This window comes from Protopterus annectens, chromosome 10.part0 (genome assembly GCF_019279795.1).
Source record: "Protopterus annectens isolate FY-2018-M chromosome 10.part0, PAN1.0, whole genome shotgun sequence".
NCBI classification, from domain to species: domain Eukaryota; kingdom Metazoa; phylum Chordata; order Ceratodontiformes; family Protopteridae; genus Protopterus; species Protopterus annectens.
In genome coordinates, this window is record NC_056744.1 from 37109937 (window position 1) to 37123902 (window position 13966).

At 44.3% G+C, this 13966-nt stretch overlaps 1 protein-coding gene across 1 annotated transcript in view; it reads left to right on the plus strand.

The window, feature by feature from the left end:
• The window catches only part of LRRC59 (leucine rich repeat containing 59), a 455953-nt gene that overhangs the window by 277564 nt on the left and 164423 nt on the right, over positions 1-13966 (plus strand). Inside the window, exon 7 of the mRNA XM_044084993.1 lies at positions 458-631. Coding sequence (XP_043940928.1) covers positions 458-631 — 174 coding nt within the window. The remainder of the gene's footprint in view (positions 1-457; positions 632-13966) is intronic.

The window sequence follows — 13966 nt, forward strand, 5'->3', positions numbered from 1 at the left end:
TCCCCTTGCAGTAAATTCCTTCATTTCTTTATTAAAACAGCCAGAGATCTTAGTATTACTAGAGGTTTGCTGAAGTAGAAAATTTGTAGACCATGTATAAAGAAGCATAGTTTGCACCATGGGCTGTGTTAATGAGTTCAGGAAATAGTTTCCATTAAATTAAACCTGGAGCACATGAGAGCACATTCACCATATAGATAAATGATCTGAATGACATTCTAACCACCTTCCAAGCCTTCATTATAAGGTTTGTTTTTTCCTTCATTGTCTTTATTCAGTATTTTTCAGCTCTTAGTGGCCGTTGGCTGCAATTACATATTCTATGGATTTTATTGGCAGAAGCCAGAAGGCTTAGCTGTTTGTTTGCAGTCTTGCTTGTCAAACATGCCTGTCCTTTACAAGAAACTGTTGTCTTTTTGTTGGTTGAAATGACAGAAATATTTTTTAACTTTAACAGAACAGGAGCGGCGTAGAGAAGCTGCGCAAAAACAGAAGGAAGCCAGAGAGCGAGAACTACGGAAACGACAAAAAGCAAAAGCTAAGGAAAAGAGAAGGCAAGAGTATGTCGCCTCTAAAGAAGCCAAGGAAACCCAGAAGAGGAAGGAAGAACAGGGTGATAGTCTGAAGGAGAGTGAGTAGCAAATTATTTGTCTCCATTTCTCAGTTTATTTGCCTCTTAATGCTCAGGAAGTCAGTGCAGTGGACATACCAGCCAAGTTGAGTTCATGTCTCATTATAGGGAGGAATAATGTAACCAAATGGGTGTTGTCCATGTAGGCCTGAGGAGTAGGTCACCAGTACAAGTCCCAGAGTCTGACAAGGCTTTGTAGTATAAAAGGATGACAGTTTGTTAAAATTAGTACAGAATATCACACGTTTTAAAATACTAAGGAGGAAAATGAATGTATTGATGTGAAGTTGTTCAATCTCACCGTTTATTCTTACACATGGGTTCGAAGCCGAACCATTGGCTCAGAGTCACCCGCTTTACTAGCTGACGATCTCAGAGTAGCTCGGGGCCAGGTCCCTATCCCATGATGCCCTCTGTCCTACCTCAGATCTTGTTTGCCGCTGCAATTGATCGCAGGTTATCAGAGTTCTGGCCAGTTTGTTTATATTTACTTGTTTTTTTGGCAATTTTCTGCTGATAATTGTTTAGATATCTAAAGATATTACAGTTATACTGCTTTTGGGCTATTCAGCCTTTGAATTTCTTTTTTTCAAATCTTGATTAGTGTTGTCATTTGCAGAGCGGTTGCTCTTAGACCTATGGCTGTTCTTTAGTTACTTCCTATCCATTTTACCTGTAAACAGTGTGTTAGTGTGTTTAGATAGTAGTGTGCTTAGTTAGATAGTTATATATATTTATATAATTAGATATATCCTTACAGTTGTTCAGGGATCTAGCAACTTGGAGGACTGTTAGAACATTTAGAATTTTTACAGTTTGCAGTGTGTTTTGTTTCAGTAACCATGTTTTCGGCTTTAGTGTTACTGTATATTCTTTGGATTAGGTTGATGGTTGTTCAGGGATCTGACAACTTAGAACAGTGTGATTGATCATTCAGTGTTTTCTGTGGTGCTGTCTATAACAGTGTCTGACCATAAAGAGAAACAGAAATCTGGCTTCAAGAAGTGTCCAAAATGTGGGCAGAAGATGTCCATTACAGACACCCATGTGAATTGTTTGTTTGGGGCCAGTTCACCTCCAGGAGGATTGCTCTATCTGCCATTCCTTCAGTAGTAGGGTTTTACTAGAGAAGAAGGAAGCTGGTAGATAGAGGCTTACTGAAGCCAGATTTTCAGGAGTCCTTGGACAAGGCTGACCAGACCTCTAAGTCATTGAAGGGGTCAAAGTCTTCGAAGGTGTCCTCAGAGCCCAAGTCATCGGCTCCAAGCCTTACTGTGAAGGTGCGGTCGCCAGCTCCACAGTCTTCAGAGCCGTGCACCGAGCACGTTTTTCGGAGGCATTCCCCGGTCTTGGAGCCAATTTTGAAACCTTGAAGTCGCCTGTCCTTCAGTCGGTGGCGTCTTCAGTTACTTTGACTCGTTCTTCGAGGACATTTTCTGATATGGATGTGGACTGGGTGGTGCAGAGGCTTCTGGAAAACCAGTCACTGGCTAAATTATCTGCCTTGACCCAACAGGTCTCTGGACCTAAGACCATCCCACCGGCTGTGACTACTCCTCTTCCGAGCCGAGAAGGGCCTTCGGAACTGGAGAAGGAGGATTTGATGTTTGTGGAGCCTTCAGAGCAGAGGCCTGTTCCAGTGCCTTGGGCTCCATCAACCCTGACTTCTTCGGTTCCATTGGAAGAGTCTGGGAGCCGGTTCCGGGGGGAGAGTCGAACCTCTTCGGCATGGATGAGCTCTGCTCCGTCCTCTGGTTCAGAGCCCACTGTCTCAGCTCCGGGGAAGTTGCTGTCTTCTTCGGAAATGGCAGCTTCCTCAGGTCGGAGCAGTGGTGCCTTCAATGCCATGAGGAGGGTTATATCATCTAACACCCACATCGTCAGGTCCCTCCTCCCCTAAAGTGCCGCTTTCTGCCTCTACATCGCAAGTTCCTGTGAAGCGTCTAGAACCAGAATTACAACAGATTCTTGGGTACAAAGAATTGTTACCAGAGGATACATCATTCCCTTCTTAGAAAACCCGTCTGTTGGCAAAAAAAATCCCAGACATTCCACCCAGTCTCAGGGATCAAGCAGCCATAGAAATCCAGTGGCCGCAGGAAAAGTCATCCAGCCAGTCCCAGCAGACCAGATAGGATCCGGAACTTACTCCAGATTCTTTAGTTCCAAGAAGACAGGGGACTGGAGGCCAGTCTTGGATCTCGGCATACTCGACACATTTGTAAAGAAGTTCCAGATGGTCACGCTTCAGTTTATTCTCCCATTCCTCGGAGTGGGCGATTTGGATGTGCTGTATAGATCTCAAGGATGCATACTAGCATATCAAAATGGCCAGGCCATCCAGAGATCATCTGCGTTTCCGGCTGGGAGCCAGTCACTACCAATTGTGAGCACCGCCCTTTGGACTCACAACAGCCCCCAGAGTGTTTTGCCAAATTCATGGCAGTGGTTACGGCTCACTTGAGGCATCTAGGATTCTGAGTGTTTCCGTATCTGGACGACTGACTCCTTACCGCCGCCTCCAGGCATCAACTAATTCTGTCCAGGGATCACGCTCTCAAACTCTGCTCTCAGTTAGGCATCACTATCGATTTAAAAAGGCTGTGTTGTCGCCATCATAGCGTATCTCCTTTATCGGAGCAGAACTAGACACCACCACCACCACAGTAAGATTGCCTGTGGACAGAATAACCACTTTAAGAAACCAGGTCTCGGACATCTTGCAGAGAAAAAAAGTATTGGCCCATCAAGTACTGAAGCTACTAGGTACCATGGCAGTTTTGCTCATAGTAGTCCCTCTGGGATGTATGCACATGAGGATTCTTCAATGGTTACTATTCACCCAGTGGTCTTACCAACAACTTCCCATGTCATTCTTAATCATAATTACGGACCCTTGCAAGAAGGATCTCTGCTGGTGGTTGACCAGCCAATAAGTTACAGTAGGTCGACCATTTGTTCTCCACCTGCCGTCAGCCACGGTGACCACAGACGCTTCTCTGATAGGGTGGGGGGGTGGTTTTTCAGGGAAGAACAGTCCAAGGCACCTGGTTGGAGACAGAGTCACAGCTGCACATCAATGTTCTGGAGCTGAGAGTGGTGCTTTTGGCTTTGCAGCACTTCCACGACTCTCTGCCTCTAGGAACAATTGCGATACAGACAGACAACATGTCCATAGTCTGGTACATCAACAAGCAAGGAGGAACCAAGTCTTTACCCCCTGTGTCAAGATGCCATGAGAATTTGGCAGTGGGCTGTGTCCACTGGGCACTTTCTGATAGCAATGCATATCCTGGGGAAATCCAATGTGATAGCAGACAAACTGAGCAGAGCCATTCTGCTACCGCACGAGTGGTCCCTCAAAAACAAAGTTGCAGAGATGATCTTCCGCAGATGGGGCCAGCCTTGCTGCGACCTGTTTGCATCCCCTATGAATGCCAAATGCAGAAGCTACTTTGCCCTGAATCCCCCACCAGTGGACAGCACAAGGGACTCACTCGTACACGATTGGCCTCTGGGACTCCTGTATGCCTTTCCCACCTATACCCCTGATTCTGAAATTCTTGCAGAAAGCCAAAACCCTGGGAAGGACTGTAATCTTAACAGCCCCTTTTTGGTCTCGTCAGATTTGGTTCCCATTCCTCTGACTCTGTCAACTGGAGGAACCTTGGATTCTGGACCCAGTTCCAGACCTACTGACACATTCATCAGGGCCCCCTCCATCCCTCCCTTCGTTCCCTCAGACTGACAGCTTGGCTGCTCCGATTCCCTACCTAGCCAGGTCACATGATTTATCTTCGGAGGTACACCACATTTTTGTATCTTCGCATAAGGCTTCCACCAGAAAGTTGTATGCTAGTAAATGGAAGCGATTTGCTTTTTGGGCTTCTCAGAATAACATTGATCCTTATGTTGCCCTGATTGTGACTATCCTGGAATTTCTATCTAAACTTTTTCATGAAGGTACTGCAGCTGCCACTATTAGAGTTCAATTGGCTGCAATCTCGAATTTTCACCTCTGAGCTGAAGGTTCCAATTTGATGTCTCACAGATTATGTAGGGCCTTCCGTAAGGGCACTTTTCATCTTAGGTTGCCTGTTAGACAACCCTTTACTCCCTGGAATCTAAATTTTGTGTTGTCACGTATTATTCTTCCCTCCTTTGAGTCTGCATCATCCTGTCAGTTGAAGTTTCTTTCTTGGAAGACTGTTTTCATGGTGGCCATTACCTCAGCACGCAGGGTATCTGAGCTTCAAGCCCTTTCTATCAAATGCCCATATTTGGTGTTCCATCCAAACAGAGTATCACTAAGGACTAATCCCTCATTCCTGCCAAAGGTGTGTTCTGAGACCAATCTGAACCAAGCTGTTGAACTTCCAACCTTTTTCAGTAATCATTCTAATAAATTGGAATACATGTTGCATAAACTTGATGTCAACAGACAATTGCGATTCTATTTGATCAGGGCAAAGGAATTTAGAAGTTCTAACCAACTCTTTGTATCTCATGCTGATGCTAAGAAAGGATTACCAGTTTCTAAAGTTACCCTTTCCAAATGGTTAACTGACTGCATTACATTTATCTACTCTTCAGCGAACCAAACCTTAGAGCATAGTGTGAAGACGCATTCAGCTAGAGCAGCCTTCACTTCTTCAGCTTATATGGCTCGTTTACCTTTGGACACTATATGCGCAGTTGCCACTTCGTCTAAGCCTCATACCTTTATCACTCATTACAAAGTGGACAGGGCTTCCTTTGGTTCCACTGTCCTCAGGAATATACTCCCTTGAGCCGCCCAGGATTAGGGTGCTTGGGAACGCTACCCATGTGTAAGAATAAACGGCGAGATTGAACAACTTCACATAAAGAAGTTATGTACTTAACGTTCCATATGAGTTGTTCATCTCACCTTTATTCTTACATTCCCACCCACCTTCCCCCTCCAGGGTCTCGAAGAGTGAGTAGACTTGGGGTCTGGTAGTCTTGTTCTGGGACTTCTTACTCCGGCTGGAGTATTGGTTACACCTGTTCGTGCTGGGTTCAGCAAACTAGATCTGAGGTTGGACAGAGAGCATCATGGGATAGGGGCCTGGCCTCAAGCTACTCTGAGATCTTCATCTAGTAAAGCGGCTGACTGAGCCGATGGTTCGGCTCCGAACCCATGTGTAAGAATAAAGACGAGATGAACAACTCACATGGAAAGTTATGGTAAGTACTTAACTTCTTTTTTTCTTGTTTGCACCTCAAGGTATAACATGTGAATACCAGTATATTCATCAGGGCAGTATATGATTCTATGGCCCTGTTCTTGCTGGTTTTAGCATGACAGCAGACATATAATTGTGCTACATAATGTTATTTAGAATCTTACTGCATTTAGTGCTGCTGTTCTGTTTAGAATTGACATCATCATTGATAAAATAGTTTTTCTACCATACTGAGATGGTGGCAACTGCAGCACTCCATTTCATATTTTTGATATCCCTGATCTTAAGTGATTCTGATTTTGGCTTTTTATTTCATTGTTGTTAAAGTTTCTGACTTTTATGATGGAGCAGAGATGACTACAGTACGCTTATTGTATTGATATTTCATTTAAAGATTTCTTGTGCTATTGAAAATGAATACTAATGTATATCCTATTATTTCTTCAGCTGAATTGTGCCAGTAGGTAAAAAATACAATGTATTTATAGTCTTTGTCCCTGATCATCTTATTTAGCTTTGTTCCTAATTTTTGAGGTGGCAAGGTGAGAGCTGTGCTCCCTCTGTTCAGCAGTGTTTTATTTTGTTTAAGTTGGTGTCCCTCTGATTTTTGGCTAGCTTTACTGTTTCCTAAATAAAGGTATCTTTAACTTTGTTATGAGATTTTGATTTTGCTTAGTTGTCAGTTTCAGAGATCAGGCAAAATTGATGAAGTAATTTTCCTCTTAATTAACTGGTTCATTGTAACAAGGCTGCTGTAATGTCCAGATGTCCTTCCATATCACTATTGCAATATTCTTCAATAAAAGGAACCAGATCTGCTTCCAGTTTTTGGCTGACATCTTTGATAATGGATCCAGCCTTTCTATTCTTGAGACTAAATTTGACAGTTCTCTTTAATTTTCAACAAGGTTTTAACTCTCCATCCTTAGTATCCCTGAAAGCTTCCAATGCCTTTTTTTCAGAGTTACCTGCTTACTGAAGGCCTATGTCCCCCTGTAGAACCTTAACTTCATCTGAGAGAAATTATATGCTTTCCCTTCCTGCCAGCAACTACAACAGCGCTGAGGTGTGTGTCCTGGAAGACCTTTTTTCTCATAGCAATAATGTCATCCAAGAGGATTTCAGAGCTTCAGGCCCTTTATTGCCACCCTCCGTATTTTAATCTTTCACAAAGATAGGGTAATGCTTATAACCAACCCAGTCTTTGTGCCTAAAGTAACCTCAGACCTCATTCAGTTAATCTAACAGCCTTTCCTTTTCTAGCAGTGGTGAATGTAAGAAGTACTTCATCAGTCAATGTTACAGTAGTAACTGTTGGGATTTCCTTATTTCATGGCCTGGCAGACATCTCCTTCTGACGTCAGGATATTGATTCTATAAAGGATCATCTGCCTGTAACATCTTCACTTCAGTCTTGCTGTCTGAGGTCTGGTGCTTTACGTACACACACAAGTCAGTACATCAGTCAGTCCTGAAGTATGAGAGATCAGATAAATACCCACTGGGATTAATTCTTCTCTTTCCTAATTCTGTTTTTTTCTGTAGATATCAGAAAAGGTTAATAATTGAAGTGTAGAAAATAAGTTCTTCATAGGGATTTCCACTCTTGTTTATTCTGTCTGGGTCTGGAGCACGACCTGGCGAACTGCCCCCAGTGCATGCTTTTTAATTACTTGTACAAAAAGTGTAGGGCCTGGAAAAGTACTCAGAAAAAAAGTGATCCTGCTCATAACCAAAGTGTTCTGTGCTTGGTGTTCCCTCACCAAGTTACCTAAAAAGAAAAGAGAGAAAAGCATCCAAAGGAACCAATAATACAATTTCTATGTCTGATAACCATCCAAAACTTGGTCATCAAAGGAACTGAAGCCCTTTCAGAGCATCTTCCAGCAACAAACACTGCTGCTGAGGTCTCTGACACAACCTTTCAGGAAACTGCCATGCCTGCTTCAACTCCAGTGTCTGCTCAAGCTGTGTTTTCAGTCAGCAGTTGGGTCCAGAGCTGCTTGCAGGCACCAGCTTCTGATGCCAGAATACTGGTTGCTGAGGAGGAAGACCATATCCTTCCTCTTTATCTGTGAAGAGGCACCTGAGGACCAAATACAGGTTGAAGCCTCCCACCCATGTCCTGAGTCATGTCTGTCCATCTCCATTCCCAAACACAGTGCAAACTGCTGAAGTAGTCGGCCATCTGTTTGTCCAAGTCTCTCAGGATTTGGTCAGGCTGGCTTAGAACTTAATTGAATTCATGAGCTACAATCAACAGTACCCTGAAAAGCCTCCTGCTCCAGGCATCTTTGATATTAAAACAAAGTGGGATATTTTCCCCTAGGATTTTTCTGATATTTCAGATGCTAAGGAGGAAAATTAACATTGCGCTTAGTCAGCTTTCTCCAGGGTCCTATGCTAACTCGGTCTGAAAAGACATAGGTCCTCAGGTGATGCGGTTGAGGCCATTCCTTTTTGGATGCTCTTCACAGGGTGGGAGGAATCCTTTGAATGATATAGGCTTGGTCTAAAAAAAAAAAAATTTTCTTGGATTGCTGGAACCTACGCATTTTGCTATTCTGGAGTGCTTGACACTGGATGATGTCATCTTTGACACATCCCTATAGCCAGATTCCCAGCAATCTGCCCTGGGGAAGCATGGCCACTTTTATACAGTGCTTGAGTCTCTCAAAATCTGCATGAGACCCTGTAGCAGATCCAGAAGTGGTCTCTCTGGATTCCAAGGGATCCAGGAACTGCTCTTCCAGGAAATCTCTCACAAATGATGAGCATGACTCTCTATCACTTTAGAAAGATTACCTAAACCTCATTTACCCTAGCCAGGAAGTTCTGTAACTGCCAGTTTCATATAATTAAGTACCATACATCCCTGTTCTATCAGTTGCAAAAGAAAGCAGAGGGGATTGTAGACAAGGGCCTTCAGAAGGAATGCTATAACTATGCAGTGCCAGCACCTAGGTTGCTAAGTATACTTTAAAATTTGGCAAGTATGCCTTTGGATGCATCTAATACAGCATCTGCCATGGAGTCTATTTTTAAGAGACCAACTTGGTAGAATGGTCTCTCTCTTACCATGTAAAGGCCTAGCACTCGTGTGTGGGGTCATTTATTGCACTGTTGTGATTATTTTGCTGCTTGTGTATCTCTGCTACCTTTAAACTACAACAAAAAGAAAAAAAAAATCTTGCTTTTTTTCCCCCTTTCTGAAAGTTAAAGTTCAGTTACAGATTTGCTGTTCTGAACTGTTTGGAAGTTTCTAGAAGGCCAGTGCTTGCTTGGGCTAAAGGGAAGTCTCTGTGTTCACCAGTGGGAGTGGTTAACACTGAACAGCCTGCCTGTCCCTGGAGGAGTGGTTACTACCTAGAAGCTGTAGTTTTATTGGCCATTTTGAGTCAATTCTAAACTCCTTGATCTCTCTCTCTTAAAACCCTACAACTCTCTTTTTGCGCGGTTTTGCACACTGAGCAGCGTCGGGCAGCGCCGCCTAAACAGGTTTAAACTATTCCAGGCTCCACAAAGTCTGCTCTTCACTTTTTCTCTTAGAACTTTTCAAACTCTCAAAGTAATCGCTCTGTTCTCTTTCTAAAGCCCTGCACTTGCTCAGCTCTTATAAGGAAATACTAACTAACTAAAGCACTACACCCTCCTTGACTTCTCATAAGTATTAGGCTCCCGATTGGTCCTTCCTGATCAAGTGAAAAATCGGTTCCCTTCCCTAATCTGATCAGTAAAAAAACAGTTCCCTATACTAATCTGGTATGTCAGTTTCAAGGTTACTCTCCAGTCCAGCTGGTGAATCTGGGAATTTTGAGGCAATGTTACAATTGCCTTATGCACACAGACAACCCTCTCCTCCTTCCAACAAACTTTAATACATGTGAGAGATGCAGTTACACAGCCAAACTGGAGGCAGAGCTCTTTCAACCCAAGACTGGCACAGTCAGTCAGGAGGAAAAGGTAACCACCCACACCACAAATCCAGTCTCGCACAGACCTATTGCATCTGCATACCCAACACATAAACACACAAAAACATACTTGGGGGCTCTAAATAAAAATCTGCCTAAACAGCAAAGACCTCCTAAGCAGATATCCAAGCAACAGCTACCCCTCAACAATACCCACGAATCACATATCTCACAAAATCAGTGTGCCTCACAGTCACAGCCCTTAAGGCCAAACAACACACCAAATACACTTGTTATAGGGGACTCTGTTGTCCGGCACACTGACGTCCCGCTCACCAGACTGAACAAGGAGAAGGTCACTGTAAGCTGCCTGTTGGGTGCCAGGATCCGCCACATAACGCAAGCACTCAGGTCACTCCAAAGCAAGTACAAGTATGACTCCGTCATTGTGGTGTGAATGACTTGAGACATACCTCCCTTAACTACATGAAAAGAGACCTAGTGGAGCTCTCTGACCATGTAGCCCAGGCTGGTATGACCCTGATCTTGAGTAGCATCTTGCCCTCACCAAGAATGATGCCACAGTATAAAGACAAAATGATCAGTTTCAACAATTGGCTAAAGTATTGGTGTCATTCAAAGGGGATCCAGTGTCTGTCAGCCTGGGATGACATGCTCGACAAGCCACATTGCTTCGCTAGGGACGGCTTGCACCTGTCACCCTTAGGCTTTCGTATACTGGCCAAAGCTCTTGCCACTCCTAAAGTGCCTTTTTAGGCAAGGCTCAAAGGACAACCCAAGGATAAAAAAAACTAAAGGTAATGCTACTCAATGCCAGAAGTGTAAACCTCAAGATGCACGCACTCGAGGCTCTCCTCAGTATGGAGAAAATCAATGTCTGTGCAGGAACAGAAACCTGGTTCAAGGCTCCTGAGAGAGCACCCCAGCACTACCAGGTTATAACTCATACCATGCGTTTCGGCCCCAAAACTCAGACCGAAGCACAAAAGGAGGGGGAGTATCTATATTCATCAAAGATACCTACACCTCCAGGTTAGTGGCACTGCACGAAGCATCGGAAACCATCCATGTGCAACTAACAGCGGGCAAAACTGCCTTTCAGTTTGTAGCCTGCTACAGAACACCCTCCCTATTACAGGAACCCCACTTGGCATTCTTGAGAACACTGGAGAATATGAAGGTCTCTCCAAACACTATGTTATTGGGTGACTTCAACTACCCAAGCATTGACTGGGAAAACTACTCAAGCCCAAACACCCTCACCCAATGGTTCCTTGAATTTATAAACTCTCCTAACACAATGGAACAACTGGTCACCACTCCCACAAGAGGGAACAACATATTGGACCTGGTCATCACCAACATGCGGACTCTATGTTCGACACCAGAGGTAAACCCCTCATTGGTAAGATCAGACCATAAACAAATTTCCCTGGACATCCATATCCCGTCCCCACCCCCAGCCAAGGAAATCACTGTAAAGAATTTCTCAAAAGCCAACTTTGCACTTCTCAAGACTGAGGTGGAATCCTTCAAAGCAGCTGGGCCAGAGGATAATACAGCCCAATCCGCAGAATCCTTTACAAATGCATTCTATGAGCACCTGCAGGAATGCATGGATCATGCTATTCCAAATAAAACCAAGACTCACTCCTCCAAAAACAGGAGACCGGTCTGGTGGACCCTGGCCATAAATAAGCTATACAACAGAAGGAGGAAGCTACTACATGACAGAGCAAAATCCCAAAAAGGGAAGGCATCTCTGATCAGTATTAGCAAGAAACTTCGATCTCATAAATTCATCAAAGGCCAGCTTTGAAAGAAAAATTGCCCTAGACAGTAAAGTTAATCACAAGGCCTTCTTTAGTTATGTCAGGAACATGGGCGGAAACTCCCAGATATGCTCTGAATTGTTGCATAACGGTACAAAATATACCGAACCTACAGACATAACCAACATCCTGGCAGACAGATTCAGTGCAAACTTCTCCTCCCCTTCCCCCCCCAAAGGAGCAAATGCCTATTTCCTGACATCACAGATGCACAGGTGAAAGCTGCCCTCTCCAAAGCAAAAAACACAGCATCTATGGGACCGGGCAGTGTCCCAGGCTGTGTCTTACACGAGCTCCAAGAAGAACTGAACCCTCACATTAAGTCACTGTTCAAACTTAGACTTACTACAGGATATGTACCCAAAGAATGGCGTACAGCTACAGTGGTCCCACTCCACAAAGGTGGTGCCACAACGGACCCCGGAAACTATCGCCCCATAAGCCTGACTAGTCTTGTCTGTAAAGCTATGGAGCGTATTATCATGGAACACATAAACAAAGACATTGGGAGCCTTCAGACACTGGACCCTACCCAATTCGGCTTTAAGGGCAGATCTTGCCTCTTAAACCTAGTTGATTTCTTTGAAACAGTTGCCAAAGCCATAGATGAGGGCAAGGTAGTCCACACAGCCTACCTGGACCTCGCAAAAGCATTTGACACAATACCCCACTCGGGCATCATAAATAAGCTTACCAGCTTAAATATCAACCCCTATATCACAAGATGGGTTGCAAACTGGCTCAGAGATAGAACCCACATGGTCAGAATCGCAGGTGCCATGTCAGAATCCAAACCAATTACAAGTGGCATCCCACAGGGCTCAGTTCTGGGACCTCTCTTGTTCGGTATATACTTTGAGGTTCAGGCTAACACGGGGGGATTATGGCTGACAAAGTTCACAGATGACTGCAAACTGGGGGCCATAATCGAATCTCCAGCTGACACAAGCATCCTCCAAAAGGATCTCAGAGACGGATGCTTGGTGCCAGAGCCACGGCCTCAAGCTAAATGCTAAAAAGTGCATAATCATCCCCTTTGGGGAAAAACAAGGTGCCTACAAATTACCACATAGGTGGTAATCCATTAAGTACGGAAGAAGTAATTAGAGATTTGGGAACCAACGTAGATAGTAATCTCTTCTTTGATAATCACGTTGCCAAAGTGGTTAGAAAGACCTTCTATATAGCCCACCTTATCACGAAAGGGTTCGCATCTAGATCAAGAGAGGTCATTGTGCCCCTCTACTCATCAGGCCCATAAATGAATACAATGCCCCTTTTGGGATGTACCTTACCCGACACCTGCAGCAACTGGAGAGACCCCAAAGGTACCTCACCAAGAGGATCATGGGCTACAAACAGATGTCCAATGCAGCTCGAATAAAGAAACTCCAGCTCTACTCAGTTGCTTACCGCCTACTCAGAGGCGATCTATGCCTGATGTACAAAGCCATGTCAAACCCAGAATTAATGGACATGCTCCACCTCAAAAAATCCAAGTCCCATAGAGCTACACGCTCCAGGGACCTAAACCTCAGCACAAAAATAAACAGGACATGCTGGAGGGACAGATTCATTTCCCAGAGGCTCCCCTCATTCTGGAATAGAATCCCAATTCATGTTAGACATAGCCCCTCGCTGACGCTGTTCAAGCGAAATCTGCATGCATGGATGGGAAATCGCAAATTCACCCCTGGGATCTCTTCTGTGTCCCTGCTAGACAGAGGCGCACAGTAAACTAATCTTTAAAAGGGTACCTTCTGTGACCTACTTTGCAGAGGCACAGTAGGCTAATCTAATAGGGAGGCGGAAGCCAAACACACTCTGGCTAGGCTTATAAATGCCCTAGGGCAGATAGCCTAGTATCTACCTATGAACCTATGAGATCCTTGATACCCCCTTGACAAGGATTTATTCTCCGGATCCACAACTTAAAAAGTGTTTAAAATACTGCAAGAAAAGGTGAAGGCCATGCAGATAGTGCCTTTCTGCTGGCCCGACTGCATAGGCGTAAAAGGACGTACTGTAGCAAAATCTGGTCCTTTCCCCCCAGCCAGGCTAATGGAAGAGATAAGAAAAGAAAGAAAGGAAGGTTTCCCATAAAGTAGCCAACAGATTCCAGAGAAATGCCTGGAGGAGACCAAACCCCAGGTCTGCAGAAGGGAGCAGCTCCGACTCAGCAGAGCACTACTGTATTTCCCTCCCAGAAAATCTCACCCCATACATTCCTATCCCCCTGTCACCTCCAGAAAGGATATTTGGCTGGTTATCATGTTTTCCTGGAATTCCTGCTTATACCAAACTTTAAAAATACTTAACCTACAAAACTTGTTCCTGTGTTCCTTCCCTCCTAGCTTTCAT